Here is a 20,108-nt window from a genome sequence, read left to right on the forward strand (position 1 = left end):
TAACTCCAAGCAGGAAGATCCACTTGCTATCAATGAGGTTGAGGGTTTGGAAGGTCAAGAGGAGTTGTGTTTTATCAACAACAATGGTAGCTGGTACAAAAAGGAGCCCAATTTTCAGTACAACAACTACCAACAGAAATCTTATCCCAACAACCAACAGAGTGGTTATCCGCCTAGAAACAACCAGCAAAGCAGCTATCAGCCTCAGCAAAACCCCTTGTCTGGTTCCTCTGCTCCTCAAGAGAGCAGCACTGATACCTTACTGAAACAAATCTTGGAGTCTCAGACTAGAAGTGAGAAGCATGTTGGTTATGAGTTGAAGAACCTTCATACCAAGATTGATGGGAGCTACAATGAGCTCAACAACAAATTCTCACACCTTGCTTCTACAGTCAGGAATTTAGAGAATCAGTTTGCTTCCATGAACACTCACCAGAATCGCCAGCAAGGATCTCTACCTGGAAAGTCTGACCAAAACCCCAAGGAGGCCAAAGCTATCACCCTTAGGAGTGGTAAGCAGTTACCTCCTAGAACCCTCACCAAAGATGCTGAGAAACTAAGTGAGGGGGTTGCCATCAACATAGATGATGAAGTGGTGATTGTTGATGAGAAGATCAATGACGAGATCTTGGAGAAGATAGTGGAAGCCAAAGGTAAAGGAAATGTTGGGGAAGAGAAGAAGACATTAAAGGATGGTGAAGTTGTTACTCCAGCAAGTGAAAGTTCTTTTGTTCCTCCTCCCTATGAATCCAAACTTCCATTCCCTGGTAGATTCAAGAAGCAGCTGCTAGAGAAGTACAAGGCTCTGTTTGAGAAGCAAATGAGTGAAGCTCAGGTTGCAATGCCCATCATCGATGCTTTTATGTTGATTCCTCAATACAGCAAGTTCTTGAAAGATGCTGTAGCTGCAAAGAAGAAGGAGATGGAAGGCATGATGATTCTTACCCATGAGTGCAGTGCCATCATCCAAAGGCTTGATGTTCCAGAGAAGTTAGAGGATCCAGGAAGCTTCACACTACCTTGTGCTCTTGGACCTATGGTATTTGAGAAAAGTCTCTGCGATTTGGGAGCTAGTGTCAGCTTGATGCCTTTGTCTGTTGTAAAGAAGCTTGGATTCACTCAGTACAAGAAGTGTAGACTCTCTCTGGTGTTAGCTGATCGTTCAGTGAAGTATCCTGTGGGCATCTTAGAGGACCTCCCTGTGAAGATTGGAAGGTATGAGATACCTACAGATTTTGTGGTGCTTGAGATGGGTGAGGAAGCTCAAGACCCATTGATTCTAGGAAGGCCATTTGTTGGGGTCAAAAACGGTTACGACAAATTTAAACATTCAAAACGTTCGAAGAAGAAAATAAGAGTTTCTCCGAAGAGTACTTTTCGAAATAGATTCTTCCTTACGAAAAAGCTTGGCGGAAGAAAGAATCGAGACGTCCGACGAAAGCTCGAAACAGGTCGTTACGCAGCGACTGAACGTCCGTCCCGCTCGGTCGCTACGTAGCGACCGAGCGCTCGTCCCGCTCGGTCGCTACGTAGCGACCGAGCGATCGTCCCGCTCGGTCGCTACGTAGCGACCGAGCTCGAGCCAAAGCTCGGTCGCTACGTAGCGACCGAGCGATCGTCCCGCTCGGTCGCTACGTAGCGACCGAGCTCAGCCAAGCTCGGTCGCTACGTAGCGACCGAGCGATCGTCCCGCTCGGTCGCTACATAGCGACCGGGCTCGAGCCAAAGTTCGGTCGCTGTGTAGCGATTGAACCTTTCCGAACATCGATACGACACCAGTCCTTGCATTCTCGTCAAACCTTCGAATGCTATCTCCCGAAGACCGTAGCAAGCTCAGTCTATGTTTCCCGCTATTCTAATTCATCGATCAAACTTCGCGGATTAGAAACCGCGGAAAACTCGTAGTAAACGTGTCGAGTCGGAAGACGGCCCAAAGGGACCTAAAACACGACTCGAGGCCCATCCTACGATTTTTCCTAACCAAAAGCCCGTGAACCACAGCATGGTTCGCGCTTGGCCCGCGAGGAAGGATAAATGTCAAGTTTCCGCGGATAAATACGGAAGTTTTGAAGATAATTGTGAAGATCGGGAAAAATGGAATATCTCCATTTTTATGCTATGACGGCTTAAGGGCAGAAGAGTAAAAGCGTAAACCGACCTTGGAGCTAGTATATAAGGAGTCCTAGGCGAGGAGCACAGGGGAGAACTTTTTTCAGAGCAAACTTAGCACTTAGAGCGATTTAGGCAACTTTTCGTTTTTGTTATTTCGAGCTGCGACTCAATTAGGTTTAGCCGTCTTAGGGTTGCTAGAACTAGGAATCTCGCCGACAGCTCTCGAGCCCAGGCTTATACCTTGTTGTAACGCTCATACGCAGATTCGGAATAAGATCTATTTTGCTCTCTTTTCGATTTCTTATTTTTATCGTTGTTATTCTCGTGTTCTGATTGCTTGACGTGTGGTAATTAACAGATATCCGGGTCCTCTGGGAAACTAGGGTTTTCTTAGTTTCCTTATTTAAACGGAAATCGACAGTGCGAATTTCGGTTCCCACAGTTTGGCGCTAGAAGGAGGGGGACTTACGGATCAATCTAACCCGCAAAAACCACTCAACGATCAGGAAAGACATGCGAGGTTCGACGTGCGCGAATGTCATCTCATTCAGGGGGGGAGAAACGGTCGATCGAGCCAAACCTCGGAACGATCTCCTTGTTATCGAGTTGACAATTCGAGATATCGACGTCGCTAGAGTACTAATCGATACCGGAAGCTCGGCCGATATCATCTTCAAAGACACTCTTGAAAAGATGGGGATCAGTCAATCCGAGATCGCAAAATGCCCAAGCCCACTGCTAGGGCTTTCGGGGGAAACGACCATGGCCTACGGATCGATTAGACTCGCTGTCAAAGCCGGAACCGTGACAAACATCACAGAGTTTCTAGTCGTCGACCGCCCCGCATCTTACAACGTTATCATGGGGACGCCATGGCTGAACACCATGCGCGCAATCCCATCAACCTACCATCTTTGCCTCAAGTTCCCGACCCCTAACGGAGTCGAGGTAATCTGGGGAAATCCAAGAGTTTCTCAGGTCTGTTTCGCCGCGGAACTAAAACGAAAGAGACCGATCCTCGAAATTACTCCTAAGAAAGCGGAGAAAGAGACCTCCAGCAAAGATACGCGAAGTCAGGATTCAGCGGAATTCTTCTGGCAATCTCGTATCTTCGCAGCTCTAGACGAAAAACGCGAGCCAACTTGTGAACCCGTGGTAACGATCTGTCTCGACGAAGCCTTCCCAGAACGCTGCGTCGAGATCGGAGCCAATCTCCACGAGCCTTTAAAGACAGAACTCATAACCTGTCTTAAAAAGAACCTTAATACTTTCGCGTGGGCTGCGGAAGATATGCCAGGAATCGACATTAACATAACATGTCACGAGCTGAACATCGACCCAACATTCAAACCCGTCAAACAGAAAAGACGGAAGCTGGGACCCGAACGTGCTACCGCAGTAAACGATGAGGTCGAAAAACTGCTTAAAGTTGGGTCGATAACGGAAGTAAGGTACCCCGACTGGCTCGCCAACCCCGTAGTAGTCAAAAAGAAAAACGGGAAGTGGCGAGTTTGCGTAGATTTTACCGACCTAAACAAGGCATGTCCAAAGGATAGCTTCCCTCTACCACATATCGATCGACTGGTAGAAGCAACGGCGGGCAACGAACTCCTATCCTTCATGGACGCTTTCTCAGGCTATAATCAAATTAGGATGAATCCCGACGATCGTGAGAAGACTGCGTTCATTACCGATCGCGGAACCTATTGCTATGAGGTAATGCCCTTCGGCCTCAAAAACGCTGGAGCAACTTACCAACGACTCGTGAACCGAATGTTCTCCAAACAACTCGGAAAAACGATGGAAGTTTATATCGACGACATGCTTGTCAAATCCCTCAAAGCAAGGGATCACGTGTCACATCTCGAAGAATGTTTCGCACAACTAAATTCCCATAACATGAAGCTCAACCCGACGAAATGCAGATTCGCCGTGGCATCAGGAGAATTCCTCGGCTACTTGGTCACCAACCGCGGTATCGAAGCAAATCCAAAACAGATCAACGCTCTAATCGAGATGGCTTCGCCAAAGAATAAACGGGAAGTCCAAAGACTGACCGGCAGAATCGCAGCACTTAACCGATTTATCTCACGATCAACAGATAAGTGCCTGCCCTTCTACGACGTCCTGCGAGGAAATAAAAAATTCGAATGGACGGAAGAGTGCGAAAACGCCTTCCAACAGCTGAAGCGTTATTTAGCTACTCCTCCAGTCCTCGCAAAACCCGTGGAAGGAGAGCCTTTGTTCTTGTACATCGCGGTATCGGCAACAGCCGTAAGCGGAGTCCTGATCAGGGAAGAACGCGGGGAGCAGAAACCTATTTTTTACATAAGCAAAACCTTGCTGGATGCCGAATCTAGGTATCCGTTGATGGAAAAATTGGCATGCGCGGTCGTAACATCGGCCCGAAAACTACGACCATATTTCCAATCCCACACGATTGTTATCCTCACGACTTTTCCCTTACGGACAATTTTGCATAGCCCAAGTCAATCAGGCCGATTGGCGAAGTGGGCGGTCGAGTTGAGCGAGTATGACATCGAATACCGACCAAGGACGAGCGCAAAATCACAGGTGCTCGCGGACTTTTTGGTCGAACTTCCAACGGGAGCAATAACCAACGAGGAACCAAATTCCACCTGGCTCCTCCACGTCGACGGATCTTCATCCAAGCAAGGATCGGGTATCGGGATCCGTCTCACATCTCCAACAAGCGAGATCCTGGAACAATCGTTCAGACTGGAATTCCATGCCTCAAACAACGAGGCCGAATACGAAGCATTGATCGCAGGTCTACGTTTGGCTCACGGCTTAAAAATACGCAATCTCCACGCTTACTGCGACTCCCAGTTAGTGGCCAGTCAATTCAGCGGAGAATATGAAGCCAGAGACGAACGGATGGACGCGTACCTCAAACTGGTCCAAGGTCTAGCTCAAGACTTCGACTGTTTCGCCCTTACCCGGATCCCCCGTTCCGAGAATGTCCAGGCGGACGCCCTCGCGGCCTTAGCATCAAGTTCCGATCCAGGACTCAAAAGGGTAATTCCGGTCGAGTTCATCGAACATCCGAGTATCGGACCCCCAGTCGTTGTCAATCTCATAGAGGGTCAAGACGACGAGGAAGAAGAGATTACGATACCACCACCATCGGAGCAATCCGATTACGGTTGTGATACCCCATGGCTTCAGACGATTCGAGACTACATTATCGACGGGCAACTGCCCGCCGAAAAATGGTCAGCTCGCAAGATCCGAACACAGGCCGCACGCTACGTAACAGTGGACGGCGAAATCTACAAGTGGAGATTCTCCGGACCGCTCCTGACGTGCCTGGAAGGGAAAAGGCGAGGAAAGTAATGGAGGAAATACATTCCGGCTCATGCGGCAACCATTCCGGCGGAAGATCACTAGCCGTGAAAATCAAACGCCACGGGTACTATTGGCCAACAATGATCGGAGATTGCGAAAAATTCGCACGAAAATGCGAAAAATGCCAAAGGCATGCGCCAACTATCCGACAACCCGCCGAAGTTCTTTCCTCCATCACGTCGCCTTATCCCTTTATGCGCTGGGCCATGGATATTGTCGGACCTCTGCATAATTCAAAGCAAAAGCGTTTCCTTCTAGTCCTTACCGATTTCTTCTCAAAATGGGTAGAGGCGGACTCGTACGCAAGTATAAAAGACGTCCAAGTCGAGAATTTCGTATGGAAAAACATCATCTGTAGGCATGGAGTTCCTTACGAAATCGTAACCGATAACGGGTCTCAATTTATTTCCACCCGATTCGAGGCATTCTGCGAAAAGTGGAAGATACGACTCAACAAGTCAACTCCCAGATATCCGCAGTGCAACGGACAGGCTGAAACAATCAACAAGACCATTCTCGACGGACTGAAGAAACGCTTGGAGGCCAAAAAAGGTAGATGGGCCGACGAACTCGAGGGAGTCCTCTGGTCTCACCGTACCACCCCAAGGCGAGCAACGGGAGAAACTCCCTTCGCCTTGGTATACGGCGCGGAGTGCATGATTCCCGCAGAAGTAGAATTTCCCGGTGTTCGAAGAAGGTTCTTACCCGAACGAGAGGAACTCAACAATGCTATGCTCTTGGACGATCTCGACCTCATTAACGAACGCCGGGATCGAGCGCTCATCCGAATTCAAAACTACCAGCACGCCGCTGCAAGATACTATAACTCCAACGTACGGAACCGAAGGTTCAATCAGGGAGATCTGGTCCTTCGCAAAGTCTTCCAAAACACCGCTGAACGAAACGCGGGAAAACTCGGAGCAAACTGGGAAGGTCCCTATAAAATCGAAAAAGTCGTCCGACCAGGTTCTTACGAAATAGCCAACATGCAGGGCATAAAAATCCCTAGAACCTGGAATGCGATGCATCTCAAAAAATACTATCACTAAACGAACCAACTCGCAATCACTGAACTACGAGACGGCTTGATCTCCGCAAGGAGTACGTAGGCAGTTTGCCGAAAGGCAAATTCAGCTGTCCTCCCTTATTAAAAAGGGGGGAGTGGGTACGTATACTCGTATACTCCCAAAAAATCGAAAAACTTCTTACCGCACTTTTGGTGTTTTCGACTTATCAAAACATCCTCACCCGCGAAATCGCAACGAGGTCTTCGGAAATTGGTCGGCCGCTTGGGAGAATCGAACCTTTAGCATCGCGAGACGTCGCAAAAGATGCCTCAAAATTGATTTCTTCCGAGCAAACGAAATCTCCGCAAAAAGACACATATATGCACACATTAACATTTATTTTGCGCAAATTAATCAAAACAACGGCACACGCCACCAAGTCCGATGCTGATCACATCGAACTCACAAACGTCCTAAACAGACATAGCCATCTCATGGAGATGACTCTCTTACATCCGACACAAGGATAATAGCGCTATAAAAGAAATCCGAAATTTTGGTCTAGCACTTCCGGTCTCCGGAGAGATGCTCGATTCGTATCAAACAAGTCGTATAAGCCGAGAACTTTTCGCGGACTTTACATCGATACGAATCAGGAAGAAATCGCGACAGGAAAAACGATAGCCGGTTAGTCACCGCACAATCCTTAAACCGAAAGTAAACCTAGGTCTTGCCCTAAACCCAGCGCACTGGTCTCTAACATCTCAAAGGCATGATATCAAAAGATAAGAGATTCTTAAACCACGCCTCTATGTTTACGTTCGATACCTTCAGCGCCCCCGCAGAGTTCACATCTCGCGGAAGAACTCTCGAAACAGGTCTCGAATAAAACATTTCACAATCGAAGAAGGATATGAGACGACAACTCATCACCTTCCTCCCCACTATTCACAAATTCATAAAAAACGTTATCCGATTATCATACCATAAAGCCGCGGAGCGGCAGGGATTCAAAGCCACACACGGCCAGTCCCGAAATACAAACAAGGCCGTTCAAGGCCGAAGCATAAAGACATAAAAAAAAAAAACAAATCTCTCGCAAGAGATCTAACCCAAGTCACCCTCAGAACTTACGCTCCCTCTTCACCCGCCGCCTCGTCCGAGCCTGGAGCCGCGTCGCTTCCGTTCTCTCCGACCATCGGATCTTTCCCCTCTGGGTCTTCTGGACACGTCGGAAGGAAGCAAGCGGATTTTAGGTCGGCCAGGATGAGATCGAAATCGCCATCCTCGGCCGCCATATCTCCCTTGCAGCCGGACAGTCGGGCCTCTTCGGCCTCCAAGGTCGGGGGAGTCTCACTTTGGAACGACCGAACCACGGCCATCCCGCCCTCAATCGTCGCCAAAGCGAAATCCCTGCTCCGGATACGCTCGAGGGAACCCAGGGAAGCAGAAATCTTCGCCAAGCGAGCCTGAAACTCCGCACGAAGGGCATCCGTAGCCTCTTGGATCCCGCGGCGCGCTAGTCCAGCGTCACTCTCGATCTGACGCTGGAGTCGACGCACCTCCGAGGATTTGGCCTTCCTGGTTTTCTTTTCCTTAAGCAAGGAACTCGCCGTCTTCCCGAGGTCCCTCTCAAGCTCTCCTATCGCAACCTCGAGCTTCGACACTTTCGCAGAGTGAGAGTCCTCGACAGCCGTCAACATAGCCTCGGTTTCGGACCATCTGCCCTGAAGCTCCACCAACTCCCCGGAAAGACGACTGGTCTCAGAACCACATTCGCTGATCATCCCATCGATCAACGATATGAACTGCGAACAAAAAAAATTCTTAAGACTAAGTCCATGAAAAGAATGCACGACAGACGATCGAGAATTCAAACAAGAAACAAACCTTTCCGCGAAGTCCCGACGCTAGGCTCGACCCACCTCGCTGCGAAGTCTCCCCGTCACCGCTCTTGGCCAGTTTCCTCTTCCGACTCTTAGGCTGAGTAGCCTGGACAGCGCTAGGAGCACGCAATGCCAGAACGATTTCTTTTCTGGCTGGAGGCGGAGGCATAGAGTCAGCGGCCTTCTCTTTGTCCTCGACGAGGATCGGAGTCGTGGAAGATCCCGCAGGTAGGACTTGCGGGGAAAGAGCCGCGAAGCCGGTCCCGTGACACGGGGCAACGACCTGCGCGGAGGAAGACGGGAACTCGGAGCCAGTCTGAGCCAATTCTTTCTCGGCTTGGCGACGAACTAGTTTCTCTCGGAAAGAAAGATGACCGGCAACACAAGCCGGCACTTCCGCCGGAGAAGTTGGAACCGGAGCCAGAGAGGTGGCCTCACCCATCTCGACGTCGGAATCCTTCTTATCACCTTGGGAGGAAGACATGTTGAAAGGAAAGTTATGAAACTAGAGAGGTTTTGAAGAAAATGAAGGAGGAAAGGTGTGAAGAGAATGAATGACAAGAGCTCACTACTTATAGAAGTATGGGTTCGGAATGTCGCCTCGACAACTTTTTTCCGCGGAGTTTTAACTGTAAATTTCGTCCAATACACTTAACCTTGTCAAAGTCATCTATCCGCCCGCTAGAGTCACAACTCTAACGGGCTGGGGGGCTAACTGTTGGGGTCAAAAACGGTTACGACAAATTTAAACATTCAAAACGTTCGAAGAAGAAAATAAGAGTTTCTCCGAAGAGTACTTTTCGAAATAGATTCTTCCTTACGAAAAAGCTTGGCGGAAGAAAGAATCGAGACGTCCGACGAAAGCTCGAAACAGGTCGTTACGCAGCGACTGAACGTCCGTCCCGCTCGGTCGCTACGTAGCGACCGAGCGCTCGTCCCGCTCGGTCGCTACGTAGCGACCGAGCTCGAGCCAAAGCTCGGTCGCTACGTAGCGACCGAGCGATCGTCCCGCTCGGTCGCTACGTAGCGACCGAGCTCGAGCCAAAGCTCGGTCGCTACGTAGCGACCGAGCGATCGTCCCGCTCGGTCGCTACGTAGCGACCGAGCTCAGCCAAGCTCGGTCGCTACGTAGCGACCGAGCGATCGTCCCGCTCGGTCGCTACGTAGCGACCGAGCTCGAGCCAAAGCTCGGTCGCTACGTAGCGACCGAGCGATCGTCCCGCTCGGTCGCTACGTAGCGACCGAGCTCAGCCAAGCTCGGTCGCTACGTAGCGACCGAGCGATCGTCCCGCTCGGTCGCTACGTAGCGACCGAGCTCAGCCAAGCTCGGTCGCTACGTAGCGACCGAGCGATCGTCCTGCTCGGTCGCTACGTAGCGACCGAGCTCGAGCCAAAGCTCGGTCGCTACGTAGCGACCGAGCGATCGTCCCGCTCGGTCGCTACGTAGCGACCGAGCACTCGTTTCGCTCGGTCGCTACATAGCGACCGGGCTCGAGCCAAAGTTCGGTCGCTGTGTAGCGATTGAACCTTTCCGAACATCGATACGACACCAGTCCTTGCATTCTCGTCAAACCTTCAAATGCTATCTCCCGAAGACCGTAGCAAGCTCAGTCTATGTTTCCCGCTATTCTAATTCATCGATCAAACTTCGCGGATTAGAAACCGCGGAAAACTCGTAGTAAACGTGTCGAGTCGGAAGACGGCCCAAAGGGACCTAAAACACGACTCGAGGCCCATCCTACGATTTTTCCTAACCAAAAGCCCGTGAACCACAGCATGGTTCGCGCTTGGCCCGCGAAGAAGGATAAATGTCAAGTTTCCGCGGATAAATACGGAAGTTTTGAAGATAATTGTGAAGATCGGAAAAAATGGAATATCTCCGTTTTTATGCTATGACGGCTTAAGGGCAGAAGAGTAAAAGCGTAAACCGACCTTGGAGCTAGTATATAAGGAGTCCTAGGCGAGGAGCACAGGGGAGAACTTTTTTCGGAGCAAACTTAGCACTTAGAGCGATTTAGGCAACTTTTCGTTTTTGTTATTTCGAGCTGCGACTCAATTAGGTTTAGCCGTCTTAGGGTTGCTAGAACTAGGAATCTCGCCGACAGCTCTCGAGCCCAGGCTTATACCTTGTTGTAACGCTCATACGCAGATTCAGAATAAGATCTATTTTGCTCTCTTTTCGATTTCTTATTTTTATCGTTGTTATTCTCGTGTTCTGATTGCTTGACGTGTGGTAATTAACAGATATCCGGGTCCTCTGGGAAACTAGGGTTTTCTTAGTTTCCTTATTTAAACGGAAATCGACAGTGCGAATTTCGGTTCCCACACCATTCTTAGCTACAGCAGGAGCTATTGTTAATGTGAAGGAAGGTACGATTGATCTCCATTTGGGTAAAGAGAACATCCTCCACTTTGACATCAAGGGGAAAATGAGGAAACCAACTGTGTTCGGGCAAGCCTTCTACATTGAAGAGATGGGCACTCCTGCTGATGAGCACCTTGAAGAGTTACCACCTGAGGACGACGAGGAGGGAGCATCTCCCTCTACTCATTCCCTATAGAAGGTAACCCACCACACTCCCTTGTATATACCATTTCATTTTTGCATATTAGTCTTCTTTTCGGTATCTCTCTCTACTTGACGACACAGAGACTGTGTAACTCAAGTTTGGGGGAGGTACCAAGTATTTGATCATGTTTGCTTTGATGTTGTTTCATTGAGTCATGCATGGCATACCTATTTGCATAGAAAAAAAAAATCAATCATTTAGTTTGCATCATTTGCATTTTTAGGAGAGTCTAGAGCATATAGGTTGCATTCACTTGCATTGGGAGCAATGATTTTGAATGCCTTGTAAAGAACACTACGTTGCACTTGACTAGCTTTTGCACCTCTCAAAAAGACTTGTATGTTTCGAGCCTTGAAAACTCTTCCTGAAACTTGTTGATTGCTGAAACTCAGTCTTTGAAGCCAACTACAACCTTATTTGAACTGAACAAACTTAATGCTTCTTGCTCATGGTCCATTGTGTACTGAGTCATGGCTATACACACTTGAGTTGTCACATCTTTTATACCAATCTTTTTTGACAAACTCTAGTGGTAGACCACTCCCAAAACCTTTTCCTCCTTTTAAGCTTTCATTGTTTGATGAGTGAGGCCTTTTTCGGAAAGTCTTACATGTGCATAATGTTGAGAGTATCGGGAACGACAATGCTTGATCTTCATTCTTGCTAGATTGGACACTCTATTGTCTAGCTATAGGTGGGGGTGAGTGTTGTGATTATGATTTGGGAGAAATGAAAAAGGAAAAGAATAGACTCTTTGTGCTTAAGTGAATTGTTTTATTGGGACCAGTATAGAAGCCTCTAGCTCAAGTTTTGAAAAGTCTTGGCCCCCAGCCTAAAAAAAGAAAAAAAGGAAAAAGAAAAAAAAAAAAAAAAGAAGAAAAAAAAAAAAAAAAAGAAAAGAAAAAGGGGGCTAGCAAAGTTGTTAGGAGCTAAGAAATGTTTTGAGGTTGTGAAAAATCCCTTGTAGATTTCAAAGAGAAGGAGTTAAAGTTCTTATGATCTTTTGGTGAGAGATGTGAGTTGGGTTTGACATTTGGGAATGATTGTGTAATTGTATGTTTGGGAAAAGGGTAGAACAATGGAGATTGAGCATTGTATGCATGAGTTGATCCCTTTCTTAGATATATTATGTGCAATGTCAAGGCTACTTGTTTCGAGAGTAAACAACCTTAAAGATCATATGTTTTGAACCTCTTGAATCACTTGAATAAAAGCTTTCCCTTACCCAACCAAATGACTTGGACCAACTGACCATTTGCAAGAATTCACCTGATGTTTTGTGCTTAATGAATGTGAGAGTTGGTTGATTTGAATGTGTGGATGCTTGATGATGAGTGTAAGAACAAAAAGAGTTAAGATAGGCCTAGAGAAGCTAGAGTGTAATAAGAGAGTGTGCTAGTTGTGTTTCTTTTGGCTATGTGCTCCCTCCTTCAACCTCTCTCCCTATGAGTTCTAGAAAGTTCACTTGTGGACAAGTAAAAGAACAAGTTTGGGGGAGTTGTTAGCTTGCATATTTCTATTGTTTTATCCATTCATCCATGTGCATTTTGATCGTATAGATTAGGATTTAGCCATGTTTAGGTTTCATTTTGCATACATGAGTCCTTATCAGGTATTGCAGTACCACATGGAGTTCTTGGAAACACTTGGAGGCATTTGGAGCTCAAAAAGGAGTGTTTAGAGTGGTCATTGGGCGAGCAAGGCATGGAGCGACCAGTCCGGAGCGACACCACCAAGTCGCTCTGACCTCCCTATTGGAGTGACCTTACCAGAGCGACAGGGAGAAGTCGCTCGCGGTTTCATCACTCGGAGACGCGAGAACGAGCCCGGAGCGACCTCCCGGAGCGACACCACGAAGTCGCTCGCATCTCACACCCCTCTCGGAGCGACCTCCCAAAGCGACACCCCGAGGTCGCTCGCGTCTCTATGGCGAGACGACACGAAGCGAAGCCTTGAGCGACCTCTCAGAGCGACCCACTGAGGTCGCTCCCGAAGGCCGGAGCGACTTGTCGGAGCGACATGCCGAGGTCGCTCCGCGCCTATTATCTGCTCGATTTCTATTTTACTTAAGGGCCTTTTGGTCATTTCATTATGCACGTTTTACATTTCAAAAACCTATGTTTTAAACATCTTTTGTAAGCCACCAGTGGCAGATTATCTTTTATCTTTTGATCTATTGAGAAATACACAAGAACTCTCTTGAGAAGTTCATCTCTTGGATTTTGATTTGTTATGTTCTTGTGTTCTTGTTGATTTCTTATCTATTTCTCTACATGATTAATCTGAAATCCAATATGGGTTTAAGAGAATCATGGAGATTAGTGAGTAATCACCTTTTGAATTCATGGGTTAGGGAGATTAAGGGTGATTAGGTTAGAGCTAGGATGTTTTAGTGTAGATCATTCATATTTCCTTGCTAGTAGAGTAATCATAATGCATCTTCTGAGTTGGCCACTCAGTTGTTGATCCTTAGGCATTTCTCACCCGAAAGGTGTTCGATGAAATGCCCGAGACAACTCTCCTAGGCTTTTAGTATACTTTGCCAAAGACATTTGTTGTTAAAGGTGCTAAGATAGCTAATAGACTTGTTAGTAATGATTGCTTTCATATTATTCAACCAAAGACATTTGATGTTTGAGATATGTTAGCAAATGAGCATTCATCTAGACATAGAGCTTGCTTGGAATTGTGTCTAGGCTTAAGGTTGATAGTTTGATTGATCATTTGCCATCTTTAGTTCGATACTTGATCACCCAAGGTCTAATCCCTATGCCCATGAGTTCTCTTTTCCCTTAGTCAAGAAAGTATCATTCTGTTATTGCTTTCTAGTTTAGTAGTAGTTTAAAACCCATCTAAATCATTGGTTGCACTTAGATTAAGTGAGTACTTGCATTCTCAGTGCTTTGATATCCCTCAGAACTGGTTCGACAATCTTCTATACTACAACATTTGTCTTAGGAGCCTTGAAAACTCCTAACATCATAAATCTCATGTATCTGTCTAATTATATTGTTTTAAAATATTTAAATAAAAACCCGTGTAATACGGACACAAATCTAGAATTCAAGTAACCTTTTAAGATCACACTATAGCATAAATACCAAAACAAACAACAACAATTGTTTATAATAGAAATTCCTAACTTTTTCCGAAGAAATATAATAACTTTGACACATGGTTCCTCTAAATTAAAACCTCATTCTCCATTATTTTATAAACACTCACAGAAAATGGTATTAGAAAACTCGATCTCATTTTTTTTGATCGAATCCGGTTGATTTATGTATTTATAGTATTATAAAACTGAAAAATTATAAAAGCTTACAATTCAGGATTAAAACAGCAAAAATACTAAGAATTCAATTACTTTTAGTTATATAGTTATAATTTGGTATATGCAACATAATCATACTCACACCCAACTTAACATAAAAGAAAACTACGAAATTGCCAAAATACCACATTCATAATACCACTTTCATGTTTACACTAACCGCTTTTCCCATCGCTTTTAAAGAGGGAAAAAAACATTTATAACATTAGGGTTAATTAATTTAGACTTAGGATTTAGAGTTGAGGGGTAGGATAGAGTTTTTGGAATGTAAACTTTAGGATTCTAATAAATAAATACTTAAAAATATATAAAAATAGTTTCAAAAGAATTTTCGATTTTCGAAAAGAAATTTTGAAAAACAAAATTTAAAAAAAAAATATTCAAAAAAAGAAATTTATAAAAAAAATTCAAATTTGAAAAAGTGTAATTCGAAAACATAAAAAAAATTCATTAAAATAGTTATTAATTATATATATAGGGAAATGGTATAAAAGTCTTCTGTCTCTTAATGAATAAAATATTTTGAAAATGTCACTTTATTAATGGTAAACATAAATAATGGTACCAACAAAGTGGTAAACATGAAAATTTCCCAACAAAAATTAACACAAAATTATATATTTTTTAAAACCCGATCCATCAAATCCCGCGCGTAGCGCGGGCCGACCCTAGTATGATATATAATAGTCACTAGCTCTTCTAGCAAAGCAGCTATGGCGACTTGTGCAATTTTCGGATTCACTAGTAGCGAGAGTTCTCCGAGGAAGATATTACCGTCTCAGCTCGCCGTTGCGAATGGGCAATGTAGATACTCCATCCTATGTATGGACAAGTATATCTGCCGCGAGGAAGTTATTGCTTCTGGGAATTAGGAGTAAGGTGCACTCAGGGTACGAGATTAATGTGTGGGAAGATCCTTGGATCCCTACGATGCCAGCTAGGCCGGCGAGAGCCCGAGTTCCAGCAGTGAATCCTAAGATGCTTGTAAGCAGCCTTATTAATCCGGTTACCAAAGAGTGGGACACCCGACTACTGGAGCAATATGTAGCTCAAGAAGACATCCCGATGATTCAGAGTTTGGCCATTAGTCCTACTCATCGACGTGATACATTTTGCTGGAGTCACACAAAGACTGGACAATACACTGTCAAATCGGGATATTGGGTTGCGACAAACTTGATGAGAGAGGAAGAGGAGTTAGAAGTTCTACAGCCAAGCATCAAAAAACTTCAAGCCTTTTCTTGGAAGGTGAACGCACCGCAAAAGATCCGCCATCTTATATGGCAACTAATATCTGGACAGATAGCCGTAACAAGAAATCTGGTACGACGCAACATGAGATGTGACAATTATTGCCCAAGATGTGGAGCGCCAGAAGAGACTGTCACTCATGCTATCTTTGAGTGTCCACCGGCCTTACAGGCATGGGAGTTATCATCAACACCATCGAGCTCTGAAATCTTTCCTGTATCGAGTATTTATGCTAATATGGACTTCCTCTTTTGGAGGAAGAATAATATTCTGGAGCCAGAATAGGACAGGGACCCTTATCTTTAGATAATTTGGTATATCTGGAAAGCTAGGAATGATAAGTTGTTTAGAGGCATAAACAGAGATCCATTGGAGCTAGTCAGGTATGCAGAGAGTGAGTGCCAAGCTTGGTACAATGCAAGAGACTCTGTGCCGGTTATGCCAAATGTACAGCCTATTGAAGAACCACAAGTCTTAAGCTTGGGGAATATCTGCATGGTGGATGGTTCATGGACTTCCACAGCTCAATTTAGTGGAATAGGATGGGTCTGGAAGGATGCAATGGGGAAGATACAACTCATGGGGTCAAGGAATTTACGGAGGAGGGAGACATCGTTACACTCAGAACTGGAAGCTTTAAAGTGGGCAATGGAGAGCATGATACAACACTCGACTTGTCAAGAGTTTGGGACGGACTGCAAGGATCTGATAGCAATGATGGAGCAGCCACAAGATTGGCCCAACTTCTCAACTGAGTTGGAAAACATTCAAACTCTTCGGTTGTGTTTTTCAGACTTCAAGATTACCTATATTCCGAGGACGCAGAATGAGATTGCAGATGCGCTAGCTAGAAATGCACGTTCTTTTCATAGAACATTATGTTTTATTGGTTGTTCTATTCTGGTCTGGCTTCCCAGACCACCTCAAGTTTGAGTAATAGAAGAGCCGTTTGCTGTCAAAAAAAAAAAATAGTCGCAACAAAATCTAATGTATTTTTAGAATATCTTGCTAATCAATCATTGGTATATTTAAAATTCCTTGGGCATAAATCGTTAGGGAATGTATATTTATTTCATCTGTTATGTTTACGTGGGGAGAAAGGTAGAATGAAAAAAAAGGTAATATTCGATATCTTGGATGGAATAAGATATTTTGGGAGTTAAATTATTAATTAGCTTGACTTTAGATGATAAGAATGAGAAATTTACGGTAACCAATTTTAAAGTCGTGTAGGTGACGGGCTATAGAGTAAACGGTTATTGATGGGCTAAAGAATAACAGGTAGAAACCCCAATTGATGCAATCCATGTTTTCAAACTAATTTTTTTTTAAACTACGTTGATGTTTCTAAACAAAACTTTTTTTAAACACTCATATCAATGTTTCCAAACAAACTCAATTTGTACTTGAGTTTTAATAAGATAGATATAGATTGGTTTGGTTTTTTAGATAATTAATTATAATTTGAATTAAACCAATACCGGTTTAAAGAGAAGCCAGGTCATGGTCGTTACAGTTTGTCTACAAAATCGCTTAGAAGAGACAAAAAGAGTTGATTGATTTCACTGATAAGCCAAACAGAACTTCATACAAGACAGTAATATGATAATCATAATCATACGAACTAAAGCTTAGCAAAATCACTCTAGCCAAACCTCTCTTATTCAAACTAGCTTATTTCTTGTCTAATGGGAATATTCTGTTCTGGAAAATCTGAAGATGGAGGGAAAGCCGAGTGGTGATAGCAATCAAAAACATGGAACTTAGGAGCTAAAATCGTCCTAGGTCCGGATCGAAAAATCCAGGCTGAGTCACAGACGAAAATGTGAAGTTTGGAGTCAATGGTTGAGGATACTCAACTCTTGTTGATTGCAATGAGTAAGCACTGTCTATTTGTTGAGGCAAACCATTGAACCAAGGAGTGGGTAAAGTAGTGGTCATGACCGGTTTAAGACCATTGGAATATGACATAGGTTGCATATGAGATTGATACTCATCAAATGTTTGTTGGAAATTGTCACCATTTGAATATAGCTGAGGTTGTATATGAGATTGATTCTCATCAAATGATTGTTGGAAGTTGTCACCACTAGAGTCCGATGATTCTTCAAGTAAGCTTTCAATATACCCCATATGCGATGAGACATGAACCCCTGTGGCATTGAAAGGAACTGGTGAGGTCGGCTCTGGTCTACTCTTCTGACGATTTGGAAGGTTTTGAGGTAAAAACTCACATGATTGATTACTCGTTAGTTGCTGAACAATGCTTTTGAAGTCTTCCTTGTCAATGATGTACACTTGCGTTTTCAGTTGCGGTTGCCGTGGCTGATGAGGTATGGAGTTAGCGTTAGTGTGTACTTGATCGAAAATACTCTTTCGAGTGTACTTGCCAGTCCTGTTCACTCTCATGTAATCATTTCGTGGTCGCTGATTCATCTTTTAACACAATAGAGTCACTATCGAAGCTAGAAAGACTCACTAGATGATATGAATCTCAAGTTTGATGTTAAAGAAACAAGTTTACTCACACTCAGAAACACAAATTAACACAGACGTTTATATATACACAGACAAACAATATTTATTTATTGTCGACGTCATAATTTTCATTAAATTTTTGATTTTTTCCACTTCAATTCTTGATTTTTCAGTAATAAAGTGCCTCCAAATTTAATTTTAAAATACGTTTTCCTTGGAAACTGTTTTCTAAATTTTCGTTAATTTTCCTGAAGAGGTTGAGACATGCATTATATGTTACTTTGAATGTGTGCCATCCTATTTTCTATTTTGTTTCTTTTTTTGTAAGTTATACTGAAATATATTTTAGTGGATATAGGAAAATGTTATAGCCCGAGATGATGAAAGAACAGTAATTATTTTTATATTTTAATATTTTCTATTTTTGTCTCCTTTCTGCCGGTTCTCTTTTCTCTATATATATATTTTTTTCTTTTTGTGTCTTTTTCATTATTGACCTGGATAAATTTTACGTTCAAGGATTATCAGTGTGACAGTATTATATCACTATTTTAGTGAAGCATTTTTCGTACAAAGTAAGTAAATAGAGAAAGAGAAAAAGTATAGTATCTAAAATTTATTTTCCATCTCGAAACGTATAAAGATTTTTGCATATAATATGTTTTTGGCAACATTAATACGTACTTAATAGAGGAAACTCTAATTTTACCACAAATTTGATAACATTTTCATATTTACCTTTTTAAATTATTGTTGGAAATCTATCCTAACTTTTACACACATAAATATTTATCTTCTATGATTAATTGAATATTTACCATATTATTAATTGGTTAAAATAACATTTTAAAATGAAATATACATTTTTTTAAATGAACACGAAATTAGTTAAATATTTAAAAGTTTTGTTTAAGTGAAAAATGAAATATTCATTTTTATTTGAAATAAATACAAAAATAATTAAATATCTAATTTTTTATTTTAATTAAAAATGAAATATATATTTATATTGTAAATAAAAAGATATGAAAAGATTTTATTTAGATACAATCTCAGAGAAAATGTAAGAATATCTGTTTCATTTTTTGTTAAGAATCATTCAAATAATTCAAATATTTCTACATATATTAATTTAAACAACTTTTTAAGGGATGCTCCAAATAAAAACTCATAGATGAATTAAGTTATGACTATCTGTTTTAATAGTATGAATATATTAATAATTCTTTTATATGATTGGTGGTATATATTTTTAATAAATATCATATTAAATAATTGCTTAATAATTAATTTCAGAATAGACTTTTTTATGATTTATATGCGGAAATTTAGTTTATTATTTCAAATCATCAATTGTTAAGTGCTTCCTATTATAAATTTATGTTGTTAGATTTGCATTGAATTATTATTTATATGACAATATGCATGAAATGATAATTAAGATTATTTTATATTTATTTTATATATTATCTAAATTGACTATTTACAAGTATTCTAAAAATTAATTTATTAGCAAAAAATATTAGTTTATTATTTAGCAATAAATATTAATTAATTATCTAGTAATTTTACTAGCTTTAAGGTAATTCTAAGAAATTCATTTACACTAATATTTAAACGTTGGTTATTAATTTTTAAAATATATAATAAAAATGAATTACTAGACTAAAAAAACAAAAACAGATTTGATATATGTATTTAATATGTTATATTTAAAACTAAATTGGTAAAGTTAAGTGTATATATTTACACTAAATAAGTTATTCAATTAATACATCGATTTTTGTATAGTTAAGTGTATATATCAATGTTCAAAAAATCTGTTTAGGCGACGCATACGCATCCGGCTAGATGGAAAATCAGCCATAGCAAAAACAATTTTCTTAAAGTCCAATTTATGCAACTCAATTGGTTCACCCTGTCTTATATTAGATAAGATTCGTTTACATCGATCTAAAATGTTCTAAATTGATCAAAATCTTTTCAGTTAAGCAATAATTTTAGTGCAAATCAGCTATAGCAGAAACATTTTGTAAAGGCCAATTTATGCTACTTAAGTCGTTTCAAACCCTCTTAAATTGGTTGAAATTTGTTTAAATTG

The 20,108-nt window shown here is 42.6% G+C and overlaps 1 protein-coding gene across 1 annotated transcript; it reads right to left on the reverse strand.

The window, feature by feature from the left end:
• Positions 1-16,757: 16,757 nt before the first annotated feature.
• Positions 16,758-19,150, reverse strand: LOC106418806 (VQ motif-containing protein 5). Its single transcript, XM_048738549.1, has one exon. It carries the CDS (start codon positions 17,963-17,965, stop codon positions 17,300-17,302), a length of 666 nt encoding a protein of 221 aa, XP_048594506.1. The 5' UTR covers positions 17,966-19,150; the 3' UTR covers positions 16,758-17,299.
• Between the last annotated feature and the right edge of the window lie 958 nt (positions 19,151-20,108).

Source organism: Brassica napus, chromosome A8 (genome assembly GCF_020379485.1).
Source record: "Brassica napus cultivar Da-Ae chromosome A8, Da-Ae, whole genome shotgun sequence".
Lineage (NCBI taxonomy): Eukaryota > Viridiplantae > Streptophyta > Magnoliopsida > Brassicales > Brassicaceae > Brassica > Brassica napus.